Here is a 23,762-nt window from a genome sequence, read left to right as displayed (position 1 = left end):
TGGGACTCTAGTGAACGCCACCTATCATAACTTGACAGAGTTCGTTCCTTTTCCTTTCTTCACTCAAATTTCGCTTTCATGTGTCCTCTAACCTGAATTATCAATGCTGTGGTGGGTTTGGCCCGTGGAATCCTGGTTCTACCTGATGCAAGGCATCAGTTTTACGTAAACCCAGGCGATCTGAATTTGATGGGTCATATCGTATTTGATCCTCGTCTACCCACTTGATCGTTTTGCGTCTGAATGGGATGGATCGTGTCTGCTACTATTAGCCTGGTCATTTTGTGTCTGAAATGCTTATGTTTACGGTGATTTTGCTTGATCAGTCGGTCGTGCTGCTTTATTTGCCGGGATCCATGCTGTACGCCGTTACTTTACTTAAGCAGCTGCACAAGTGGAGATGAAAATTTAAAAGGAGATTGCAACGTTGTGATGAATGCTTACTGCTGTTCCACGCAGGAAATGGCTGGCATTCGTTTAAACCTGATTCTTCTGAAAGAAAGGCATGAGCTCAAGATGAAGACATGGCGTTGTCACCCTTTGCTTTTCTTCCCTGATTGGGCCAAAGCTAACTAGGATTACATGACAGTGATTGAGGCATCATTAGGCACCTGTTTTGGTTGTTTGCAATCACGGGTGACATCTTAAACCTCATGGTTAACTCTCCCTTTTGCCTCAGAGAACTTGACTGCTCGAGAGACGGAAGAGCAGGTGGTTCGGTTTTTCTTTTTCCTTTCAAACTGACGCCTCTGAACTGCGAAGTTTATTCTCTAAAGCGATGGCATGTCAGCTCTGATTACTGAACAGACATGTTCGCACCACGTAGCACTAGAAACAAAAGCTGATTCGTCGTCTCGTTTCCTTTCCTCCTTGGTCAGTCAAACACGTTGAAACAAACCTCCGAAGATTGATCAAGTCAAAGAGGCCCAACTCGCATACAAGACCGGCAGCCACACACAGGTGAGAAAAGAAGAAGAAAATTAACCTAGCTATCACAGTTAGAAAAGAAGAAGAAAAGAGAAGTGAAACAGAGTCTTGGCGGCCATGGTTTCACACACAGACACAAAACATAAATAAAAAATAACAAATCTCAAGGTTTCACAACCATGATTTGACACGAAAACCTCAAGCTTATCTCCTGGTGGAGTGGCAATTAGATGCAATCAGAAACGTGGTTAAAAAGTAGTTGAAAATGGCCATGCACTAACGCTTGTGCTTTCATATCTCCCCACCGAGCGTACGTACGCGTAAGTGCAGATACACAACATCGCACACGTCCTCATCACCCATTGAAGACCGCTTGCTTGACCCCAAAAGCAATAAGGCTATGTTCAACGGTTTCCTTTCGAGGACGATATTCTCATCATAAAGGGATTTTTATTTCCTTCAGCGCTTCAACGGTTTCTCTTCACAGTTCTCTCCACGATAGGATTCTCAAGGTCATTCATTTCAGGATGGGATTCTCTCTCTTTTCCTTTCCCGATTCCACTCGAAGGGAAGCTGTTGAAGATGAGAGAAAATAAAAAGAATAGGAACGAGTAAGAGAATCAGGAAGGGAACGGAATGAAGGGAATATGGTTGAAGATGGTCTAAGAAACAAACAAATGAATCTATAGTCCATTTGCAGCTTTTACCTCCAGTCTTGAGAGAATTGACATGAATCCTGACATCGATGACATATATCGACCGGATCGAAAGTTCTTTTTTTTAAATGAGTTAGCTACATTAGCCTAAAGATATTTTTTTTACCGTATTCATCTAGTAAACTATGTAAGTAGAAGATCATAGATTATTAACACTTGACGTGTAGTGTAGTGGAAGAAGAGTTGAAGTAGACCGATTCAACGTCTTACCGTCAAACTCTTTGAGCAACTTCTCGATAAGATTCGCGATTAGCCCCATGCAGGTGGTCACGCTTCTCGACCATCTCCGAGCATGTGATTATGCGTTTCAAGCAGTTCCTCTAGCAGGTCTGTCACGTCCTCGACCACGACCAATTCCTCGACTGGTTCCTCGAGCAGGCCTGTCGTGTCCTCGACCAACTACTCGACTAGTTCCTCAAGCAGGTACGTTGATCAGCCGAGTAGGTCTTCGACCAGCCGAACAGAAGTATCATAATCTTCATGCCGAGAAGATCAGCGTCGTAATAGCAGCAACGCCTCTACGATAGGTGGAATCGTCGAACGCTGGTGTGCTAGCACTGCACACGCGATTAGGGTTTTGGAAGATCGTGTAGAGGGTTGCTGATAGGGTTTCGGAGTGGCTCTCCTATACACGCCCCACCCCACGCCTCTCATTATATAGAGCTCGCTAATGAGCTTCCACGTTGAAAGTCCTTTATGACTCCAATACATCATGGATCATAATCCAATCAAACTCATATACGAATTCAATTTGTATGTTTTGTTCCAATCCATTAAGTGTGTAACTCATTAGGTTCATGTACAAACGGTTATGACTCGGAAACTCTTTTCAAACAAAAGTCAATAGCGGTTCCTAGCAGGATATGTTGACTTCTGAGTATATACAAAGATATACACCGATCCATTCGTCTCATAATATTAGTCAAGCTCAAGGCGAGATACGTGTCATCCTTTTGATAGCTCGATCATTCACTCGATCAAGTAGTGGATTCATCATGATTAACTCTTTAATTATATTGGCATGACCATACATTTTCTCAATCCAACTATCTCAAGGGGCACAGAGATATCTCTCCTGTTATCAAAGATGGGCAAATTACATCTTGATCGCACACACCCCACAACATGTTTCATGATAAACTTGAAAACTACGTTTCTGACTACCCAGTTACGAAATAGCGTTTGACAGCCTCAAAGTATATCACTACATATTCTGAGAATCAATAACACTCTCAGGTTTAAGGATCCTACAGCTACACCATCTGAGATAACAATTGATGGCACATCATAAATAACAATCCAACTAGTATCTCAAATTGGGTCTATCTAACATCATGTTCTATAACATGAATTTTCATATTATTGATTTGGTATCTACCAAAAATTAACTTTATAACTACCCAGTTACGAAATAGCGTTTGACAGTCTCAAAGTATGTCACTAGATATTCTGAAAATCAATAATGATCTTAAATTTAATGATCATGCAGGTACACCATTTCAGATAATAATTGATGACAAATCATAAATAACAATTCCAGCAGTATCTCAAGATGGGTCTATCTAACATCATGTTCTCTAACATGAATATTCATATTATTGACCTAGTATATCTATATCTATGGTCCTTAAACGTGATCGTCAATCAATACATATATTAGTCTTATAAATCATCACAATGATACGTGATCAGATATCAATTTAAAATAGTATCATGATACAAACCAAAAGTTTCATGAACAAGTTACATACTTACTAATCAATGTAAATAATAGTTATTCTGAAAATAACATATTATTCAGAAGTACATAAATATAGATATATGATATAATTATTTCTATGATTGTTTCTAGACCTATCACATTCAGTTTCATCAACCAGGGGTTGGTGTCTTGGTGAGACATTGGGTCTTGGCAGGAAGGTAGCAATGCAGCCGGTTGCAAGGTGGTTAAGCCAGACAGATTCCTCAGTAAAAGCTCCACACCTAAGTTTTCGGGAGTAGTTGGCCTCTTCTGTTTCTTTTTACTTTTGTTGAAGGATAAAAAAGTCTCACGTTTCGAGTTTATGCGAATTAGCTAGCTAGGCATGTAGATGTTAGCATGCTTTTGTGTTACGTGATTCACATGCACGGCTAGTTGAAACTCCCAAATAAACAGTTGCTCTATACACGGAAGGAAGGGTTGGTGCCGTCCCTTTGACTGCTGCTATCACCGTTCTCTTTCGGGCCTTTCTCCAACCAACAAACACCATACATGCCGCAATTAAATCCGTAAACCTGCTCTACTTAATTAGGGGTGTTTTCAGATGCCGATTTTTCTTTCATTTTTCAGACAAAGATTAACTTACGGTCGTCTTTAAACTCACGTCGGCCACGCTCTCTCACATCCGTCCTCCTCATACCGTCTTCAATGATAGCCTCATCGTCGGATCCACGGCTATCACCTCCCTCTCGCTAACCGCTCACCCCCGCCCCTGCCCTGTCCCACCCATCGGTTATCACCCGTCTCCTCCATCAGGCCGGCTTGCTTTCCCTGATGTCCTCTAAGTCCGGTAGTCATGGAAGAACATAAATCTCGAAATCTCTAACCCCGCCACGGGGATCCGTCGCCTAATCCCACTTCCTAAATTTTAAGCATTTAAAATTTAAGAAGTATGACTTAATTAAGCTCTAATTGCAATTAGATAGCGACTTAACTGTTCTACATGTGATGCGACCACGTACCGATTAGGATTCTAATGCCTTCGTTAACACCGATCGAGGGAACCGGCAGATGCTGTTGCATTGCTTTTTGGGACCACGGCTGGTTTTTTTCGTTTCACTGTTAGGCACTAAGCCCGGTTTATTTGGGTTTTCTCTTGCTTTTATTTCTAAGCCAAATAATCAACTTGTAGAAATGGATTCTAAGAAGCAAATATTGTCTTTACTAAGAAGCTGAAAACTGATATGAAAGAAATTTTTCAGCTTTTGAAAAATAATGTTATAAGAGATATTACACATATTATATATTTCAGTCACGTCAAAAGATAATCAAAAGCAACTTTGAAAAACGCCATGCCAAAAAAGCATGGTCTAAGTACTGGTGCATGCATAACAACGCCGTACTCTGCTGCTGCGCTAGTGTCACTGAAGAATGCAGATGCCGTTTAGGTTAGTTGGGCCGAAAATTCGTGGCACGGACGCAAATCGATGGCAACTCGTTAACAACCGTCTGATGATGTGATCGACAGACGACAGGCATCTAAACTATTCGCAGGTAAGCAAAGCTGCTGCATGCACAATGGGATGGTTAGGTAGGCCATGAACAATCTTATCTGAATGTTCAGCTGTTTCAACCAAAGGAGGAGCCGGCAGTTCAGACCTAATACCAAAGCTGATCGATGCAGAAAGATGCAAGCCTGGACTCTGGTTGGTGTGTGAGTGAGCAGAGCACTACTGTTAGTAACTGAAGAATGATTTCCCTTTGATATCACCACCAGTCCACCAGCAGCAGCTGCTGAATCGTCCGGCAGACCTAAAAAAGTTTGGCTGCCCACTCACTAGGCTGGCTAGAGCAGGTGTGGTGTAACTGTCAAGCTCTGGCTGCCTTGATGAATGACACCAAGCACACGCAGTCCCCGAGCTAGATCTGTAATCAACTAATCATGTATGTACCCCGGTGATTCCGACACATCAGGATCAAGGAAATCACAAGATCATCGCTGCGGTTAAAGGGAGAAAGAAATGCTGTATAGTCTCTTTAATCCTATTAAATTATGATTATAATTTAATAATTAATAATAATATAGTTATTTGGACTAATATGTTTATAAAAAATATATGATTAGTAGGTCTTATGGATAAGATATATGAACAAGTCACTGAAGCCGAGAGAAAGTTTGATTGAATTGGAGAAGTAACAGAAAAAATGACTACATCGGATAATTCGGTGATACCATAAGTGTATACACAGGAGCATTTTTAGAAGGATGTAAAACTGAGCTGAAATGAGATTGTACTCATCAGAGGGTCCGGTGATTAGAATCAGTGTACACCATAATATTTAATAGAAGCTCTGCAACTGTTGAAGACTGAAGATTAATATACCGGATAGTTGAATAGTGAAGAAGTTGAATCGGTCAGACTCAAATATACACACTGGATAGTCCAGTGATAGAGATAAAGTATATACCGGATAATTCGATGTTCAGAAGTGGTTCTAAGTGGATTCTAACGGCTAGTTTCTGAGGTTGTACACACCGGATGGTCCGATATTTGTACTACTGTTGTCACTATATCATTCAATATTCACAGTAAAATTGAGCCGTTTAGCGAGTTTGAGGCTATAAATACCCACTCACTCAACCATTTGAATGTGTTAGAGTCCAAATAACCTCATACACATTTGAGAAGACATTCAAACCATCAAAGTGCTAAACGTGATAATTCTAGATAATTAGTACAATATTAGAGAGTGATTAGTACTTATAGATCTAGAGAGAAGAGTTGCTAGGTGCTGCAACTTAGAGAGTGGATCAAGGAGTGATCTAACAGTGTACCGAAAGGTACACTGAAGCCTTGGAGTCTCTGTGACTCGCCAGTAACTTATTGACCATCTGACTTAGTGTGGAGCGGCGATAAGAAGATTGTGCGGGGGATGTGGATGCCCTTTTCTCTGTGACTAAAGCTTTAAAGTGAAGATGGTGCACAAGTGATCGGAAGAGAGGTTAGTGGTGAGATCTCATCTTGTTGGCTTGGTGCTCATCGTGCTTGAAATCTTATTTTGATGACTTGGTATCTCAAAAGCCGTAATTGGAAGAAACTTGACAATCAGGAGCATATCGTTTGTAGAGCTCCAACGTGGATTAGGAGTGGCTTGTATGCCACCTATACCACAGGATAAAATTATCTTATATCGAGTTTGTCTCTCTATCTTATTTACGTTTCTGTATTTACATACTTTCAATTTATCTTACTAAAATAGGTTGCAATTCCCTAAACAGTAGAGTAGACACATTAGATAAATCTAAATAATATATAGATATAAATTAAGATAAATTTATCTTGTAAATTTTTTAAAACCATTTGTTTATAAGTATACTTATTCACATTTTCTTATATATCACCGTTACTCACAACTGCTACTTTTATCTCGTTTCCTCCTCTGATTGCTACTATACATGCATGCAGCAAGTCGATCGTGCATGAAAATTGGGTCCAGAGTCCAGGTATCCGAAGGAGGCTCGCATCTAGTATCCAGCAAGGTGGCACGATAGGTCATTAACTACTTTTAAGAATTTGCACCGGTCTAAGATCTACTTAGATGTGTAAGTTTTTTAAGTAAATTTTAAACTTAATTATGTTAACATGTTAAATTATATTAAATTAGATCACCCTTGTCTACAACCCTAGATCCGTCACTGCTCACATCTATTTGCAAACTTAATTGTATGGAGGATCACATAATACGATAGCGGTCGGCATATAGGAGTGTTTTAAATTTAAGACAGGGAAAAATCACCGCGAACTTCTGACTTCATATACATGAGGTATAAAATATGAACTTTAATTGCACTACGGGTTACTATAGTATGAACTGAATTCTCCTTCTCCCCCTACAAGGAATGTTTTTTTAATATGAAATAAATGCTATATCAGCCTCTGCATTTAGAGATACATACTTCCTATGGTTGTAAATATAGGTCGTTTTAGCCTACTCAACTATTCTCTAAATATAAGTTATTTTCGAACTTCTATGTATTTTTTTCTCTTTTGTTCCCGTCTTACTCTTGTTTAATAAATACTATCACTCTCACAAATGAATGAGTTATCTTTTTCAATACAGAATAAATGGAGGGCAACAAGGTCATTTAATCTACGTTCTTAATTCTTATGCACAAGTTTAAAATAACCTATATTTGCAATCAGAGGGAGTATAACCATTCATTGTTACATAGTTTGTTTCAAAACCCGACGAGCCGGTAAATGAAGTAAAAGGAATGTTAATTGCATGATTTCAAACTTTTGGGTAAAATGACTTTTTGATTTGCCAGCACTTGCCTGTCAAGTGTGAACCCCTTGCTTAATTCAAGGGAACCTTTCTTGTCAAACAGATGGGTCCCCCTCCTCCTCATCAACTCTAAACTTCGAACCCTAATTATTGTGGAGATACAAAAAGGGTTAAAACAAGCGGATTATTTTATTATGCCTTATCCTAAATATAGTTCCATAAACAACCCTCCTAGATGTATTAGTTCATAAAATTGTATTTATAAAGTTTAAAAGTTGCATAGAATGGGTAATAAATCATGCATAGCTTAGAATAAGCACGATAATTCATAATTTCTTGCTCGGTTGCTAGAGGGTGTCGTTGAGCACACACCGCACTCACCTAAGCTTGAACCCGGGTAACCACCTCTTTTTAAGTAGATGCTAAAATACTTGGCTTTATGTTAGAAAAAAAAAAGTTTTACATTTTACCCAAGAAATCAAGATGGCGAACGTGCTTCTGGCTCTGCGGTAGTGCTGGCTATTGCCCAACCTACCCATTAAAGTTGGATCCCTATGATGAATACTTGCATGTCATATTCGGGTATTTCTCATTAATACTTTGGATTAGTCTGCCTTACGCTAGGGTATACATATGTGTAGAGGTCTCGTGTTTTCTAATCTCTTATTTAACGTGTGTATATATATATATAAATATACATATAAATCACGTTAGGTCCTTATTGTATAAAAAAAAGAAATCAAGATACACTGTAAAATTAGTCCAAAGTCCAAAGCGCCGAACCGTCGTAACAGAAGACTCGCACTAGAGTTGAGAATCTCCCATTCCCTCCCTCAACTTCCCGCGTCCTGCCTTCGTTTCCTCGCAATTGCCTCCGACCGCTGCCGGTGACCGCGCCCGAGACACATGACGCGCCGCCGCCATGGGTTGCCTGCTCGGTAAGCTCGCCACCGTCCCCGGGTCCTCCCTCTTCTTCCCCGCCGGTGCCGCCACCACGACCACCGCGGGAGGAGGCGAGGAGGTGCGGCTCAAGGCGCCGCAGCCGGAGCACATCGCGGCCGTTAAGAAGGACGCGTCCGGGTGGCCGCTCTGGCTCTCCGAAGCCGCCGGCGACGCGCTCCGGGGCTGGGCGCCCCGCTGCGCCGACGCCTTCCACAAGCTCGAGAAGGTGAGGACGATTCCGCCGTGCGCCCGTCCTTGCTCGGTAGTTAATTACCGTAAAGTTTGGCCTTTCCATGGAAACGGGGGGTTGTTGGGGAAAGATTTCAACTTACCTTTCCTCCCCGTTACTTCGATTTGTTCGTTCGTGCTTGTCGTACGCGATCGTTGGTTGCCAAAATCGGCGAGTAATTTGAGTTCTTGCCTTTTCTGGTCATCGCAATTGAGTTGACGTAGTACCTACACGAAAAAAATCATTTCTTTTCTTTGTTCTGAGTTGAAGAGAACAATGGATTTTTTTCCTTAGATTTGTAGGCATCAAGAGAGAAAAGAAAACGAATGATGATTTCAACACATAAACAAGCTCCAAATTCCTAGAACAGAGTGCTTAAAATAAGCAGAGATGGACAAATCCCCAGCTTTCTTGATATTAAGAAACCGCCCCCAACTTCTTCATTTATGTTCATACTTTATACGCTGCCAGTGACACAAGAATTCGTTATTCGCAAGTGCAAATGGAAAAGTCAACTTACAGTGTTCGTATTGGTTACCTGTTAATGTTATCCTCTCTGGCCTTTTCAATGATACCCAGTTGAAGTGAATTTTTAGTGTGTTTTTAACCAAGTCAATGAATCAGTGAAGAGAAATCATCTAAATATGCTTGTTTATCTCGTCCAATTGGAGCAGATTTTATTTTTTTTTGAAAAAGTTGTGATCTTTTTGCTATGGGCGCGCAGATTGGTTCGGGCACATACAGCAACGTGTACAAGGCAATTGACGTGGAGAGCGGCCGCGTGGTGGCGCTGAAGAAGGTGAGGGTGGATGGCGTCGGCGAGGCCGAGAGCGCCCGGTTCATGGCGCGGGAGATCGCCCTGATCCGTCGCCTCGGTGACCACCCCAACGTCGTCCGCCTCGAAGGCCTCGTCACCTCCCGCCTCAACACCGCGCCGTCCCTCTACCTCGTCTTCGAGTACATGGACCATGACCTCACTGGCCTCGCCGCCTGCGCATCTGCCTCCGGCGGTCGCTTGTCCTTGCCTCAGGTATGGTCACTGCGTTTGCTACATACTATTCCCATGAAGCAATGAAGTGTATGAACATCATTGGTAGCCAGCTATACTTGATCTTGTTCCTGGAAATTAGCAGTTTTCAAAGTTGAACTTGAGTGTGACAAGCAATATGAATTGTAATTATTAGTGGTGGTGCATCACATGTCTTACATTTTTTATTAACATCGAAGCCGGCTCTTAATTAGTTGAGATGGAGTAGCTTGGTTGGTTGAGGGTGTTGATGTACACGTAGACCACCCAAATTCGACTCCTCACAGACGCCGATTTGATTGCCTATTTTTTCAAAAACAAAAATGGTTGTGTGCATCTCCGTTGGTGCAGAGGCCAGAAGTTATACTTCCATTATCAAAAAACATAATGTCTTAAATTTATGCACGACAAAACTTGACATTTTTGTTATATTGGAAGGAATGAGAATTTTAGTGGTCTTTTTTTTTAGTTTGAAGGGGTTCGATAATTGAGAAATTAGATATTACCTAGGATTCTTGAATTCTGATTGATGATATGGAGAGTTAAACTAATCTTTTACTCTCCTGATAGTCAGTTATTAGGGATGATCTCTCATCGAAAATGGAGTACTAATGGCTTAACATGGGTCATCCTAAATTTTCATTTGCTCTGAGATATGGCAAAATTCTTTTCAGGGGAGCATAAAGCGTTTTCCATATAGAAGATCGCACATACAGCACAAAAAAATAATAAAAACATTAGCAATGTTGGCAGCTTATCATTGTCAGTCAAATCTTCTATTTGGAACCCTGAATAGTCCGTGCTTTATGTTACTTCTTTCTTTGGTTCTAGAAGAAGCATCATTGACTGATTATTGGCAGTGGAATTTCGCCTTAGCCTTTTGCAAAGAAGCAAATCCATCAGACCGAACCACACAATGATGTGGACCTGTAAGTCTATTAGACTAAGTAAGCAGAGACTGCAGAGTATAACTAGGTTTGAACACAGGCTCCAGTCCAATTGACAGAGACAGGCATTGCACGCCTTACATTGCTTACCAGAAATCCCTTCAATGAACTACAGACATTTCAACTGTCAACATTAGCTGCAATCAACTCACTGGCATTTATCTCTGAAACTCTCTCTATTCTGTAACACTCTGTATTGCCGTTTGGACTAAATGGAAATTGGTCAATCTTGTTCGATAAAATTGACACACTGGCATCTACAATTGTCAATGGTTGTCTATTACTTTCTTTTTCAGAAAAGGGAGGGCCCAGCCAGGAGATGTTTTCCAGCTACACTGTTACTGACAAATGCATGGCTGATTCAATTGTGTGTGTATTCATGGTGTCTAATTACTTGTCTGCAGGTGAAGTGCTACATGAAACAGTTGCTTTCCGGGATTGAACACTGTCATAACAATGGCGTTCTGCACCGTGACATCAAGAGCTCGAACCTACTTGTCAGCAATGATGGAGTTCTTAAGATAGCTGACTTTGGACTTGCCACCTCTTATGATCCTGACAACATGCGGCCGATGACGAGCCAAGTGATCACGCTTTGGTATCGTCCACCTGAGCTCTTATTAGGTGCCACTCACTATGGTGTCGGTGTTGATCTTTGGAGCGTGGGTTGCATATTGGCAGAACTGCTTCTCGGCGAACCTATATTCCCCGGAAGAACAGAGGTACTTGGTTTGGGCCAGTTGAAATATCAATGTTACATAAATAGTGTAACAAAATCGCTTGATTTAGCTATTGACGAGTGGTTTGTTTAGGTGGAACAACTGCACAAGATTTTCAAGTTGTGTGGTACTCCATCAGAGTATTACTGGAAGAAAATGAAGTTCCCTCAGCCTACATTCAAGCCGTATGAACGGTGCATAGCTGAAAAATTTAAAGATGTGCCACCAGCTACCCTATCACTTCTCGAGACTCTCCTATCAATTGACCCAGATATGAGAGGCACCGCAACTGACGCTCTCAACAGTGAGGTTAATACTACCCTGTCACCCTCAACGCTTCTAAAATGAACTTCTAGAAATCAATCTCTGTCTGTAAAACTGCTACATGGAACAAATACAAAAGAGAAGGTAAAAAGAAAAGATAAATTGTGGGCAGACAGTATGCAAAGGAATAATCAGCATCTGACCATGATTGCATACGTTTTTTTTTTTGGGGGGGGGGGGGGGGGCGAGGGCGATGCATAGATTAAGTTCAGTTGGCATTGATGTGACATAGATTTTTTTCAATAAGGACCCAAAAAAGTGGTCCTCTGTTCAACTGTACTTATCGTTTACTGTGGATTCAGTTCTTCAGGACAGAACCGTACGCCTGTGAACCATCGAGCCTTCCGCGGTATCCACCATGCAAAGAAAGAGACGTGAAGTTGAAGTATGAGAAGCATAAAAGGTGTGGCGCCAGCCACTTTTTGCAACTTATTTCAGATTTTTTTTTGTTGTTGATAGAAAGCTTCAACATGTGTTTATTTTTCAGGAAGTCAAGGGTTAATGGGTCAGTAGAACGTCATACGACCCGAAAGCACACATCACAAAATCCTGGGCGCAGAGTATTTACTCCAGATGTCAATAACAAGCCGCAAGGAAATCCAAAGGTAATGTTCTGTTTCAAGCCTCAACAGCATCATGCTCGAATTGCCACCAGCCCTGGCAATGTTTACATCAATATTTCTATCGTCCTGTGTCCTCTGGTGTTCGATGTTTTGTCAAAAGCTATATTCGAGCAACTATTTAAACATAGAAACCATGAATAAATGGTGAAATTTGTTAATTTCATCTTCAGGTACCAAGACTGGTGACGAGCACGAGCACAACCAAACTTGAGAGATTTCCTCCACCCCATCTGGATGCGTCGATTGGTTATAGTTTAGATTCCTTGGCTGATGGAACCACCCAAGAATTCTTCACGTCATCAGTTGTTGAGCTAAAGAAAATGCCGAACCTTATATTTGGTCATATGAAATCTTACCTGAATAGCCCGAAGAAGGGGATGCACAAGGCGAAGCCAGGCCTCAATATGGCACCTTCCACCATTCTCATCAGTGCATTCCGACCTTACTCGCTTGGCCATCCAATGGAGGTGAGAAGAAAGAACAGGGAACAATTCAGAGGCAAAGGAAAACCGGTAGTAGGTGCAGTCAAATGACGAACTAATCGTGTTCCTTTCTCCTCTTTTTTCTTTTTCCTTACATCCTAGTAGCTGCTGATTTTCCATACGCAATTGATAGGTAATACTTGTATAGTTGGAGAATATAATAAAGGAGAGTTGTGAATAACAAGTTCATGTATAGTAGCTAGTTGACAAAATCTCATCACTAAAACAGAGTCAGGTAAGAACATCTTTAGGCGATTTTGTAGCTTTAATTTATGCATTCTACCATTGATTCGTAATCAGATCTGAGGAAAAAAAAGGGAAGGAGATACTGAAAGTAATTGGACATTATCTTTATCTTGGGCAAGTGTTTCCTCTAAACAATCCTCTAGAATTCAGAAAGAGAGAGGAAATCACATTGCGGAAGACTTGAAGAACAGCTTCCAAATTAGTATTGTTGCTCTCTTTTTGAAAACTAATTTGCATTGCCTTCTAATGGTCAACAGGAGCAGTCCGGTGCTGATGCCCCTTACATCATTTACAGAATCAATTTCTCAATTACAGGGTTAGCTTACAAGCAACAACCAAGATTAAAAACAGCAAATGATGCAAAGCTAGCATCATAAACGATGACTGAATCAGCCATGTTTTTACAAGCTGAGACGTAGTAATATGTAAAAGATCCCACAGAGCGCTGCCTGGTCAGGGATGGGATCTTGTAGGAGCAGCAGGGGCTGGAGCAGGGCAGGGAGGATGAGATTTTGCGGCCGCGGCAGCCGGAGGCGGCGAAGCCGTTTTGCTGCTGTGGCGGCTGAACAGGTTGTACCAAGCAGCCGCGACAATCGCCAAGCCCCTGAACCTTAGCCACCTGGTTGCCTCTTTAGGTTTGGACACCTGCATGTTCGTGCATCTGCCGTTAGGAGATGATTACCAAGTGTAATGCTTGATTTGCTAATGTATCATCAGGAGCTCATCTCATGCATCAATGGTGGAACTACCTCGATAACCGTGTGTTTCTTTGTGGTGCCTTTCACCGTGAGTTGGTTCGTCTTCGGCGCCTGAGACGTCTCTGCAGATAGGGAGAAGGGTGGTGACAAGAATTTCACACGAAACAGTTCAATTCCACAGGAATCAGGAAAAGAAAAGGACATGATCAAGTGTCAGTGTTAGTCGATGCAGCTCAAGAGACCTGTTGCAGAAGGAAAGGAAGGAGGGGAAGAGTCGCTAGCTACCCGTGATTCTGACGGAGCCGTCGCTATCGTTGCCGTCGGCGTCGGCGTCGGCAACCAAAGCGTCTACGGCCGCCGTCTTCTGGCAGTAGTACCTGAAGCTGGGAGAGCCGGGCATCGTCAGCGCCGGTGCCGGTTCCTCCTCCTTGGGCTCCGGCACCACCTTGCACCCTCGCCTCCTTCCTGCGGCCGCTGTCACAGACCCCGCCTCCTGGCCTTGCTGCCGAACCGCCAGCAGCCCTGTGGTGGACGCCTCGCTGTACCCCAGCGCCCGCCCTCGCCGCCGCCGCTCAGCCCTGTCGCTCGACGCCGCGCACCCCATGGAAGGGGAGGGAGAGCGCGCGCGGGTGGGGGAACCGGAGCATGAAATGATGGATGGCCTCGTCTACCGCGTCGCGCAGCGGCCTTAGTAAGGAGACGCGCGCGAGGCGGTTTGCACCGTTGCGGCCGGCGAGCGGCGGCGCGGGTTCCTCGGAGCGGAGCCCAAATTTGGCTGGCTGGGGTGTGCTGACAGATGGGTCCCATCTGGCAGAGGGCTTCCACGCATGGGCTTTGTTTTTTCTTTTGGGATCACAATGGGCTTTGTTGGGCTCGACCGGCCGTGACCCTTTCGCTTCAGGACAAGATGCAGGCCCACATGGCTGTGCCTAGTAGTTTGCTTTTGGGCCCCCAACCGTAGACGTCCTAATTCTTCAAGACTCTGATGGTGGTTAGTAGAGCAAACCAGACTTTAATCTGCATTCTGACATGTCCTAACTATCACACGCTTTCTAATATTCAGATGCTGAAAATAAAATAATTTCAGACGGTATTCACCTCCGGTCCGAGTTAGGCAAGATGGGTGGTTTTTAGTGTTCGGGTTTGGGTGGATTCCATAAATTTTAGACTTAGACTATCTTCAATCATTTTTCCTTCATTTCGTTTCCTTCATTTCGTTTCCTTCCCGATTCCCTTCCTCGTTCTCATTCTCTTTATTTTCTCTTATCTCCAACAGTTTCTTTTCGAGGGGAATCGTGAAGGGAACAGAGAGAGAATCCCGTCCTGAAGGAAATGACCCTGGGAATCTCGTCGTGAAGGGAACCGTGAAGGGAAACCGTTGGGAGCGCTGAAGGGAACGAGAATCCCTTCACGACGGGAATCTGCCCGTGAAGGGACTCCCTTGGGCTTGGTCTTAGAAGAAGCTCCAAGGGAAGGCAGACAGGCTAGGCAGAGGATGTGGACGAGGGGGTAGGGAACGGCCGTGGGCGGTGCCGGCGGCAGGGAGTCAAAGATAAGTCTGGTTAGAGTGGCAGCGGGCGATAGTTGCGGATCCGGTAGCAAGAGAGCGTCTGGTAGTGGGCAGGGCAGGGAGCGTGCGCTAGCGTGATGGAGAAGAGAGAGTGTGTACCTTGGCTAGAGGAAGAAGAAAGCGTGAGATCCATTGGATCGGGATCAGGCGGGCTAGATTCACCATTTGAAACAAAAGGCTATTTTCAGACACCTAAAATACAGCATCTCCCTATTTCTCAATAGCCGGTACTTGCATGGTCGGTTACATAGCTCAATATTTTCATATCTCTAATTCCACAAGGTGAATTTTCCCGAACCAATTTTCGAGCTACATCCAGGTCAGCTCAACTGCTCCCAGGCTGCGCATTAACCTAGACAGTAGTCAAAGGTTTGGTGAAGAACTAGTACTAGCACATGATAAAGTTTCTAGCCGCGCATCTATCTTGAAAACAAGACCTGCTGGTGAAGACGTGAAGTTTTTCTTCTTCAGATGAAGTTTTTTTGTTTTAAGAACAGGAGGCATCCATTCCTTCTTCAGGCATTGCTGCTGCAGTAACCAGATGCTTGCAGGGAACTGCCATTGGCACACCCTTCTTCTTCTGTGCCTCCTGCTACCTTGCACCGTTCTGAACAGGGAGAGAGAGGAGAGTTATTAGCCATGGCCGTGCCGTTGTGTTGCTTTCATGTGTCTCCTTGGTGTTCACCAGCAGACCATCACCATTGGGCAGTGCAGAGGAGGAGAGAGAGTCCTCTCATCTTTGATCTTCCCTTTGTCTCTTGGCTTGTTTTGGATTCCAATGGAGAGAAGCTAAACCCTACAAATGCTGGCACTAATGGATGGATTAATACAGGAAGTGGTTCAGTCGTTGCAGCAGCATCCTAGAGCTATTCCAAAGGAAGTCTCTTCTTCCACTCCACTAATTCCTTTTCCCTTTGTTCCTCCTCCACTAGTCCATGGGCTCCACCACATGGCAATGCCTGCACTTGAAATGCTCACTCTCTCATGTGCCTCAACAGGCATTGCTCACTCATGCAGAGAGAGAGAGCCAGGCAGGGTCAGGTCAGCAAGCAACAACAACAAATTAGAGTTCGGTGGCTTGGAGTGGCTTGAGCTGACAAGTTGCACAAGCTAGCATAAAAGTTGAGAGGCTTGCTTGGAAAGGACACTCAAGTTGAGTTTTCTCGACTTATTTCTTTTGCATCTGATCATTTGACTGATAATTAACAAATGGCCCTTCTTATATATATATAAACAAATGGACCAGGACACGTACAGGTGGCATTCAGAGAACCCAACTTGTCTATCATTGGGCTATCGATGCAAATTTTCGATCTTGTCCATGCATGGTAACGTGCACTGGGGTACTAGCTTGATATGCTGTGGTCTTGCAAATCATTGTGTTGTTCATAGGAAGAACTTGTAGTAGTGTCTCCACTATTTGGATGACAAATAAAATAAACCATCCAGATCAATCAGATAACAGCTAAGGAAGCGTTTGATTGGTTAAACGAAATTGAATGAGATGAGATCGTCTTGGATATGATGAGATTGGGTAGGATACTTCTGGATGAGATGATACAAGTAAGTTGTTTAGTTGGTTATATATAATAGTATGAGAATGTGTTTAGTTAGTTGTATAAGAATAGAATGACTTAATACAAGATTCTGTTTGATTGCCTGAATGAGTTAGTTCTGGATATACTGTATAGAATGATAAAAATACATATAAATAGAGTATTATAAAGGAACGTATTTTTTTACCAAATAAACTAGGGATATAAATTTTTTTAAAAATTAGCCCATCATATAAGAAGAATATTAGTGAATTTTTTTAGATTTTTAGGAATTTATTTGGGGCTCTAATACTTATTAGAAGCTATAAAATTAGCTTTTTAAAGAATTTTAGTTTCAATTCTACGTATACTTTTTGGATGAATCTAATTAAAATAAGTTATATAAAAATTATAAAACATTTAAAATTTAGGATTTTTAAAGCAATAGAAAACCAATATTTTAAATAAAGTGAAATTTCAACTTACAAGTACGTTCGCACTAGATCTAGACGGATCGTCCTGACGGCTTGCACGGGCTCTTAGCGCGATCGATTTTGGAGTAAGAGCCAGTTCAGCATGTGATAAAGAGAATATGTTTAGAATCTATATAAGATCTTATTTGGGACCATGGATCATTCAATTAACTAAACACATGTATCAAGTGGACAAATAAGGTGTCTGGTGGTAGGCTCCCAAGGTGGGAGCTATCCCGAGGGCTTCGTTTCCCCCTCCCGCACCATTCTCCTGTAAAAGACCTTCAAAGAAAGTCAGATTAAGGGGTCTGATCTAAAAAATATATGTATCACGTATTGTTCAATACTTTATGCAGGATCGGTTCTAAACATGTAACCAAACACAGTCTAAGTGCATGACAAGCAGCGAAACCAACTGCATGAATGTGGCTTATCTTTGCCGATGAAAATGGCTTTGATCGAGCATCGTCAGAAAATTAGAGCTAATTCGACGTTGTAAATAGCAATATAGCATGCACTACGAATTAAACCGCTGTGTTTGTATCGGGGAGATTTCTTTTTCTTTTTTTCAGGGAGATGCCGTCGTGGTGGTTGGTGCCTTGGTGGAAGGAAGCTAAAGAGCAAGCGCATGCGGTACAGTGCACCTGTGTCCTTGTCTCCTTCACGACCCTTAAAACTTATAGCATCTCTTGCGGCACGCCATGGTCCATCGATGGCATCATGATGACTTGCAAGGAGAAACCAGGCCAGAATCCATGGACTTGTTGGGAGTCTCGCTCTCGTCGTGGGGCTGGGGACGAAAGGGACCGACCGAGTTGTGGTTTGACATTTGATGAGATGGACGACGGACGGATGGATGGATTTGGTCTTGGAAAAGGGCGCAAGCAACCATGACTGACACAACTGCTGCTGCGACTGCAATTTAGGACTAGGAGTGCTAGTACTATCGCTCTCCCCGGTCTTGGAAAAGAGAGAGAGGAGCGAGGTGTGGGAGTGCCGTGAGCTCTCTCCCAAGATCAAATCTCTCTCCAAAGATCAAATCTTTTAGCTGGGGAGGACGAGCCAGTGCTGGGTTGGCTAGCGGCTCTAGGTGTGAGTGCTGCCACTCGGTTCGTTTCCTAGATCGAACTCGCGCTTCATTGGAATTTATTCTTATATTTAATTTTGCTATAACGAGACTACGATGTGTTTGTTGTTTACGGAATCTCAGATGATTTTGTCGATCTTCTTAAAAATACTACTGTCTCTGTGTGTAGTCTGTAGCACCGCACTGCTCTGCACTGCACCGGTGAGAGCTCCTCAAGCGACGACGGCGAGAGCTCCTCAAGCGACGACGGCGGCAAGAAACTTTCAGTCGGCGCGTCCTGGGGCAGCGTGCCATCGCATGCACGGGACATGCCCACGTGCGCCGGCCCGGACTCTTGGCTCCTTCTCGTCTGGGACTCTGGGTTGAGGTTGGTTAATGATTAATCAGGCAGCCGGCCGCCGCTCTGCTAATGACCTATCCACGCATGCAAGCAACGATGACGCACAAGCGACCACCGTGCAGAGATGCTTAATTAAAACTGTCCGGTTCTAAAAGGAACTAGCCAGTGTCGATGGCATATTAGGTGGCACTGGATGCCGTATCACCTACCTAATGATGAGAGCATTTTTGTGACTGCAAAGTGATTAGCAGTAACAAAGATGCCGTATCACCTACCTAATGATGAGACCATTTTTGTGACTGCAAAGTGATTAGTGTAGCAGTAACGGGCCGGCCGGCCGATCGACCCTGTAGTGGTTGGAAGCAGCGAGGCCCTGGAGTTATTGTTGATGTTTAGGTCAATCGATGCTTATGGCAGTGCCACCTGTTCCATTCAGATTTCGGAACATTTGTGATTCAGGATCCATGTACTCCAAGAAATTAACACGAAAACACTGGGCTGCATGGGAGATTCAGCAGCTTCCGTATCTTTTCTCCCCCCCCCCCCACCTATGAACACGAGTTTGGTGATGTGGTTCTTACGTGAGTACGTGACCCAGGATGGTACTTATGACCTAAAATGACTTGGATTATAGTTTTTCGTAACCCATAATCTCACGGCGATGCTTGCGTGTAAATGCTTGGGCACCAATCGCAACTTGTGAAATCTGAACAATGCCTGATAAAATATGCCAGATGTACTGGTGGTGAGTGAGGGAAGGGTCTGTCTAATTAACTAGAACTAGGTGGTGACCGAACGAATCACGATAAAATATGCCAGATGTACAGTGAACTCATACCAATTCATTATACAACTATACTAGACTAACTTGCATTAAGTACATATAGAACATTGGTTACTAGTCCTTGAATTTGGTAAGACTATCTTTAATGGTTTTCTTTGGCGAGTTCCATTCTCTTTATGAAGTTATTCTCGTTTTCTTCAACGCTCCAACAGCTTACTTTCACATTTTCTTACACAAAATGATTCTATCTTTCATTCCCTTCGCTCTAAGATTCTCTTTTATTTTTCTTCATGAATTTTTTTAAAAAAAAAACTGTTGAAGATAAGAGAAAATAAAAGGCATGTGAATGAGAAAGAAAAAAAATCAAGAAAGGAATAAAATAAAAAGAATATGGATAAAGATAGTCTAACCTTCACAGATTTCATGCATTTCATTCAATATTTTACCTACCTGTGCTCAGTATTGGCATGCAGTCATAATTCCATCATGTTGCCTATTCGACTTTCGAGGCACTCCAGCTGCATGCCAACCTTGCCAAGGTACTGTTACCCCGAGGTAGCCCAAGTGTGTGCGTCAAGCTAAATCAAACCAATCCGAGATCATTCCCATTCCATTCCAAGCTTCCTTGCAGTGCTAACTATGCACTGCCTTCATGGTACGAGTCACCCCCAACAAATTGCGTACGAGTCATCCGATTGCGTGAGGGCGTCACCCCAACAAGGCTTCGCCAATCAGACGGTTACGATCGCAGGCAGGCAAGCCACGAGCGAGCAGCGAGTGTGTGCAGTGCACGCATGCAATGCACTGTACCCTCCTGCTCCGGCCATCCAATCCAACCACCCCTCCCGCTGCTTTGCGTCCTCCTCTCCCGCGCATGGCCGCATTGAATCGGGGAGCCGTGGAGAATGGGAGTGGTTGACGGCGATCTCTGCAGTGTGATTGCCGCTGTCTCTTCGTCCCTCCCTTCTTGCGGTTTGAAAAAAAAGCCTCCCCATTCTCAGTCTCTTCGATATGAGCTTTTGACTAGTCGCGTAGATAACTGTACCTATTGAATTTAGAACATTCAAAAGTTAGCGAGAATTTACTTTTCAACTTTTAATTTATTTTAATCACAACTGTTTTCTTAGCCCATCAAAACCAACCAAAACCGAAGCTAGAATCTAAGTTGTTTGATAGCTTAGGACTTTTTTTTAAAAAAAAGTTGAAAAACAAGACTATCCAAACTTAGGGTCAGTCTGAGTCTGAGTCTCAGTCTCAGTCTGGGTCTCAGCTCGAGCTGTGGGCTGTCTTGCATTATTGGCAACCTCCTGTGCCGCGGCAGCACCAGCAGGCAGCAGCTAGCACGAGCGATGAGCTATCCTCTTCTATTACTCTCCATTCAGTACGGCTGGCTTTGACTCTCCATTCAGTATGAGCTGACCGATTGATTGTTAATGACTTGACTCGACCATGTTCAGTTACTATCATCTACCTAAAAAAAATCCGTAATCCACAGTCGTAATCCACGGTATTGCCTGCGGTGCAAGTCAAACCGTGACATGTCCACGGCTCAAGTTCCAACCAATTCCTGCAAGAAAAATCATGGGTGAGACCAACAGGGGACATCGATATGTCTGGGGTGAGGCGTTGAGCTGTCCAAGTTCTCTCTTTAGGCCAACTCCAAGGGATCCTCTATCCAGAGCAACTGTGCATTTACCGATCGGACTCAGCCCCATCGCTGCTCTAGCAGGTGCGGTATCTGCTTCTACAGGGATGCATGATGCCGATCGCAAAGACAGAGCAGCGGCAAACTTACCGACAGAAGGAGGATTCTACAGGGATGCATGATGCCTTATCTGTCGTTCTCGCGGCCTCGCTTCTAGCGAAGAAAAACCTGAGATGCTGTCTACTAATACTGACCACGCGAGTCAATTTCAGATGCTGGTCGGTATCACAATAACAGCTCCCTGATCTCAACATTTCATCACAAGAACAGCTCCCTGATCTCGAAACCACATGGCTCTCTCCTTGCAGCCCTAGCCGCAAATGAAGCAGTAATCGGATCGTCACTTGTGAAGCTTAAGCATCTTCCTCTAGCTATTAGTTAGAGACAGTGACCGTGTCTGTGAATCAGTTGCTTCAGTGCGCGAAAAATTCTCCAAATCTTTCGTCCTGCTCGAACAATTATTCCCTTCGATATGATTCAAAGCGCAGCTGGTCCAGACCGGAGAGGCCAGCGAACCAGATTGCAAGAAGATTGTTCGCATCCCTATTCCTATTCCTCTTCATCTTGCCAGCAGCAGCAACTTCTTATTCTTATTCCCACTAAGGGCCCCTCAAGAAAGGTATCTCTCCTCTAACCTCTTGCCAATCAGTGACAGTATCACAAACCTTATCATCTCCTTCTAAATGCATTGCCCTTTCTGCACTGCCTTTCTCTCTCTGCTCATCTTTATCCTGCTACCTTTTTGTGCCTGATTCTTGCTTTGTATATATGCTCTGTCTTGCTGTTCCTTGCACTGAAGCTATGCATGGCATCAGTTCCTTGTGGAGCTTAACTTGCCTAGGCTTATTTGGAGTCGTGCTTAGTTAGCACTTGGCGCAAGTGTTTGCTGACGGGAGGAAATTTTTAAAGAAGGAGCAAAATACTAAGGACTGTAGAGAAAGCATGCATATGAGACTAATTTTTGTTCTACATTTCACCCCAATCTCTCCTTGGATTGGAAGAGGAAGCAGCTGGCAGAAAGATTTACACACTGAACTGAATCTCTGGGAGCACGCAGGCAAAAGGACATGATGATTAACTGGCAAAAGAACACGATTAATTATTCGCTAATAAACACTCTGGATTCGCAATGAGCTCGAACATAGCAAAGCGATTAGCCCTTTTGTTTGAGCTCGATCTTTTTTTCCCCTCTCTCTCTTACTAAGGTACTGAGGATTCTACGACATTAGCAGGGTAAAGAAGGGCATCCATTAGAACATGCCGCCAATAATTAACGGCCTAGTTAACTCTACTACTCTCAATTAGAGCCGACACTGCAGCTGCTGCTATTGCCGCCGCTGCCGCTATCTTCTTCTTCGTCCTCCTGGTCACCGGTCACGCATGACGACGCCGACGATGAGGGACTCTCCCCTGCATCCTCCCTGCCGCGGAAACGGCCGCGGTGAGCCGGCTTTGTCCTCTTGAATATGCGACAGACCACCCAGTCCTTGACTTCAGGCGCCGCGTCGTAGCAACTCACCTGAATCACGCACGCAATTCACCACGAAAGAGCAATTAGCCGTTGCAATTCGGAAGTTACCATCTGAATCATGCTGCAGGGAATTCGTGCACTTACATGGGGCGGCGGGTTGCTGGCGTTGCAACCGTGTAGGTTGAGGCCGGCGGGGAGGAGGCGGTACTCGTGCATGGCCCACTCGGTGCGCTTGCCACGGTGGCAGAAGACGAGCGTCCGCTTGGCGCCGATGGGGCGCTTGCAGCGCGGCGAGACGACGAGCTTCTCCTTCCCGGACGCCCTCCAGACACCGGTGCCAGCCGCCCTGGTCGCCCCGCCGCCCCTGCGCCAGCACCTCGTCGCCGGCAGGTGGAAGAAGAACCGCTCCCAGTCGGCATCGCCTGCACCGCGCCCCGACAATTTGCTCAGATCAATGTCAATGCAAAGGCACGTGCGCGTGGAATCAAGCCACGTGTGGCAAGAAAGTGATTGGTTACCTGGGACGAGGTCCCATGGGTGGAGGCGGGCGAGGTCGGCGACGGGGATGATGTCGGCGGGGAGTGGGCAGGAGAGCGCCTTGCGGCGGAGGTAGTGCAGCAGCAGCTCCTCGTCGGTGGGGCGGAACCGGAAGCCGATGGGCAGGCCCGCCTGCCGCAGCCGCCCCTCCATCGTCGGCTGCGCCACCGCTCCCCCGCACGAGAGATCCAAGATCCAACCGGCCGAGCAGCCGGGACCGATTGGCTTCTGGGGTGGTTGGGTGCTTACATGTCAGGTGGATTGGTGCTGGTGACGAACGGATGGATGCGTGATTGGAGTTGGAGCGGGTTCCTTGGAGTCGCTCGTTCGTGTGGAGGAGCGAGAAAGGGGGCGGTCGCTTGTTTTATAGGGCAGTGGCGTCAAGTGCACTCAA

The 23,762-nt window shown here is 44.3% G+C and overlaps 3 protein-coding genes across 4 annotated transcripts; 1 reads left to right on the top strand and 2 right to left on the bottom strand.

Annotated features, from left to right (window-relative positions):
* Positions 1-8,362: 8,362 nt before the first annotated feature.
* Positions 8,363-13,150, top strand: LOC133927752 (probable serine/threonine-protein kinase At1g54610). 2 transcript variants are annotated; one of them, XM_062374158.1, is made up of 7 exons: positions 8,363-8,797; positions 9,525-9,830; positions 11,071-11,496; positions 11,587-11,802; positions 12,120-12,220; positions 12,305-12,422; positions 12,611-13,150. In XM_062374158.1, exons 1-7 carry the CDS (start codon positions 8,552-8,554, stop codon positions 12,971-12,973), a joined length of 1,776 nt encoding a protein of 591 aa, XP_062230142.1. In that variant the 5' UTR covers positions 8,363-8,551; the 3' UTR covers positions 12,974-13,150. The 2 variants fall into 2 exon arrangements, with proteins under 2 accessions (XP_062230142.1, XP_062230146.1); XM_062374162.1 differs by having other exon boundaries at positions 8,366-8,797; positions 11,179-11,496.
* Positions 13,151-13,370: 220 nt separating this feature from the next.
* On the bottom strand, positions 13,371-14,661 carry LOC133927768 (uncharacterized). The gene is made up of 3 exons (XM_062374168.1): positions 14,152-14,661; positions 13,918-13,988; positions 13,371-13,813 (listed from the first exon to the last, which is right to left on the bottom strand). Exons 1-3 carry the CDS (start codon positions 14,468-14,470, stop codon positions 13,622-13,624), a joined length of 582 nt encoding a protein of 193 aa, XP_062230152.1. The 5' UTR covers positions 14,471-14,661; the 3' UTR covers positions 13,371-13,621.
* Positions 14,662-22,396: 7,735 nt separating this feature from the next.
* LOC133927743 (NAC domain-containing protein 83-like) lies at positions 22,397-23,762 on the bottom strand. Its single transcript, XM_062374153.1, has 3 exons — positions 23,350-23,762; positions 22,976-23,253; positions 22,397-22,879 (listed from the first exon to the last, which is right to left on the bottom strand). Exons 1-3 carry the CDS (start codon positions 23,519-23,521, stop codon positions 22,658-22,660), a joined length of 672 nt encoding a protein of 223 aa, XP_062230137.1. The 5' UTR covers positions 23,522-23,762; the 3' UTR covers positions 22,397-22,657.

Source organism: Phragmites australis, chromosome 1 (genome assembly GCF_958298935.1).
Source record: "Phragmites australis chromosome 1, lpPhrAust1.1, whole genome shotgun sequence".
NCBI lineage: Eukaryota > Viridiplantae > Streptophyta > Magnoliopsida > Poales > Poaceae > Phragmites > Phragmites australis.
This window is presented reverse-complemented; position numbering and strand designations above follow the sequence as displayed.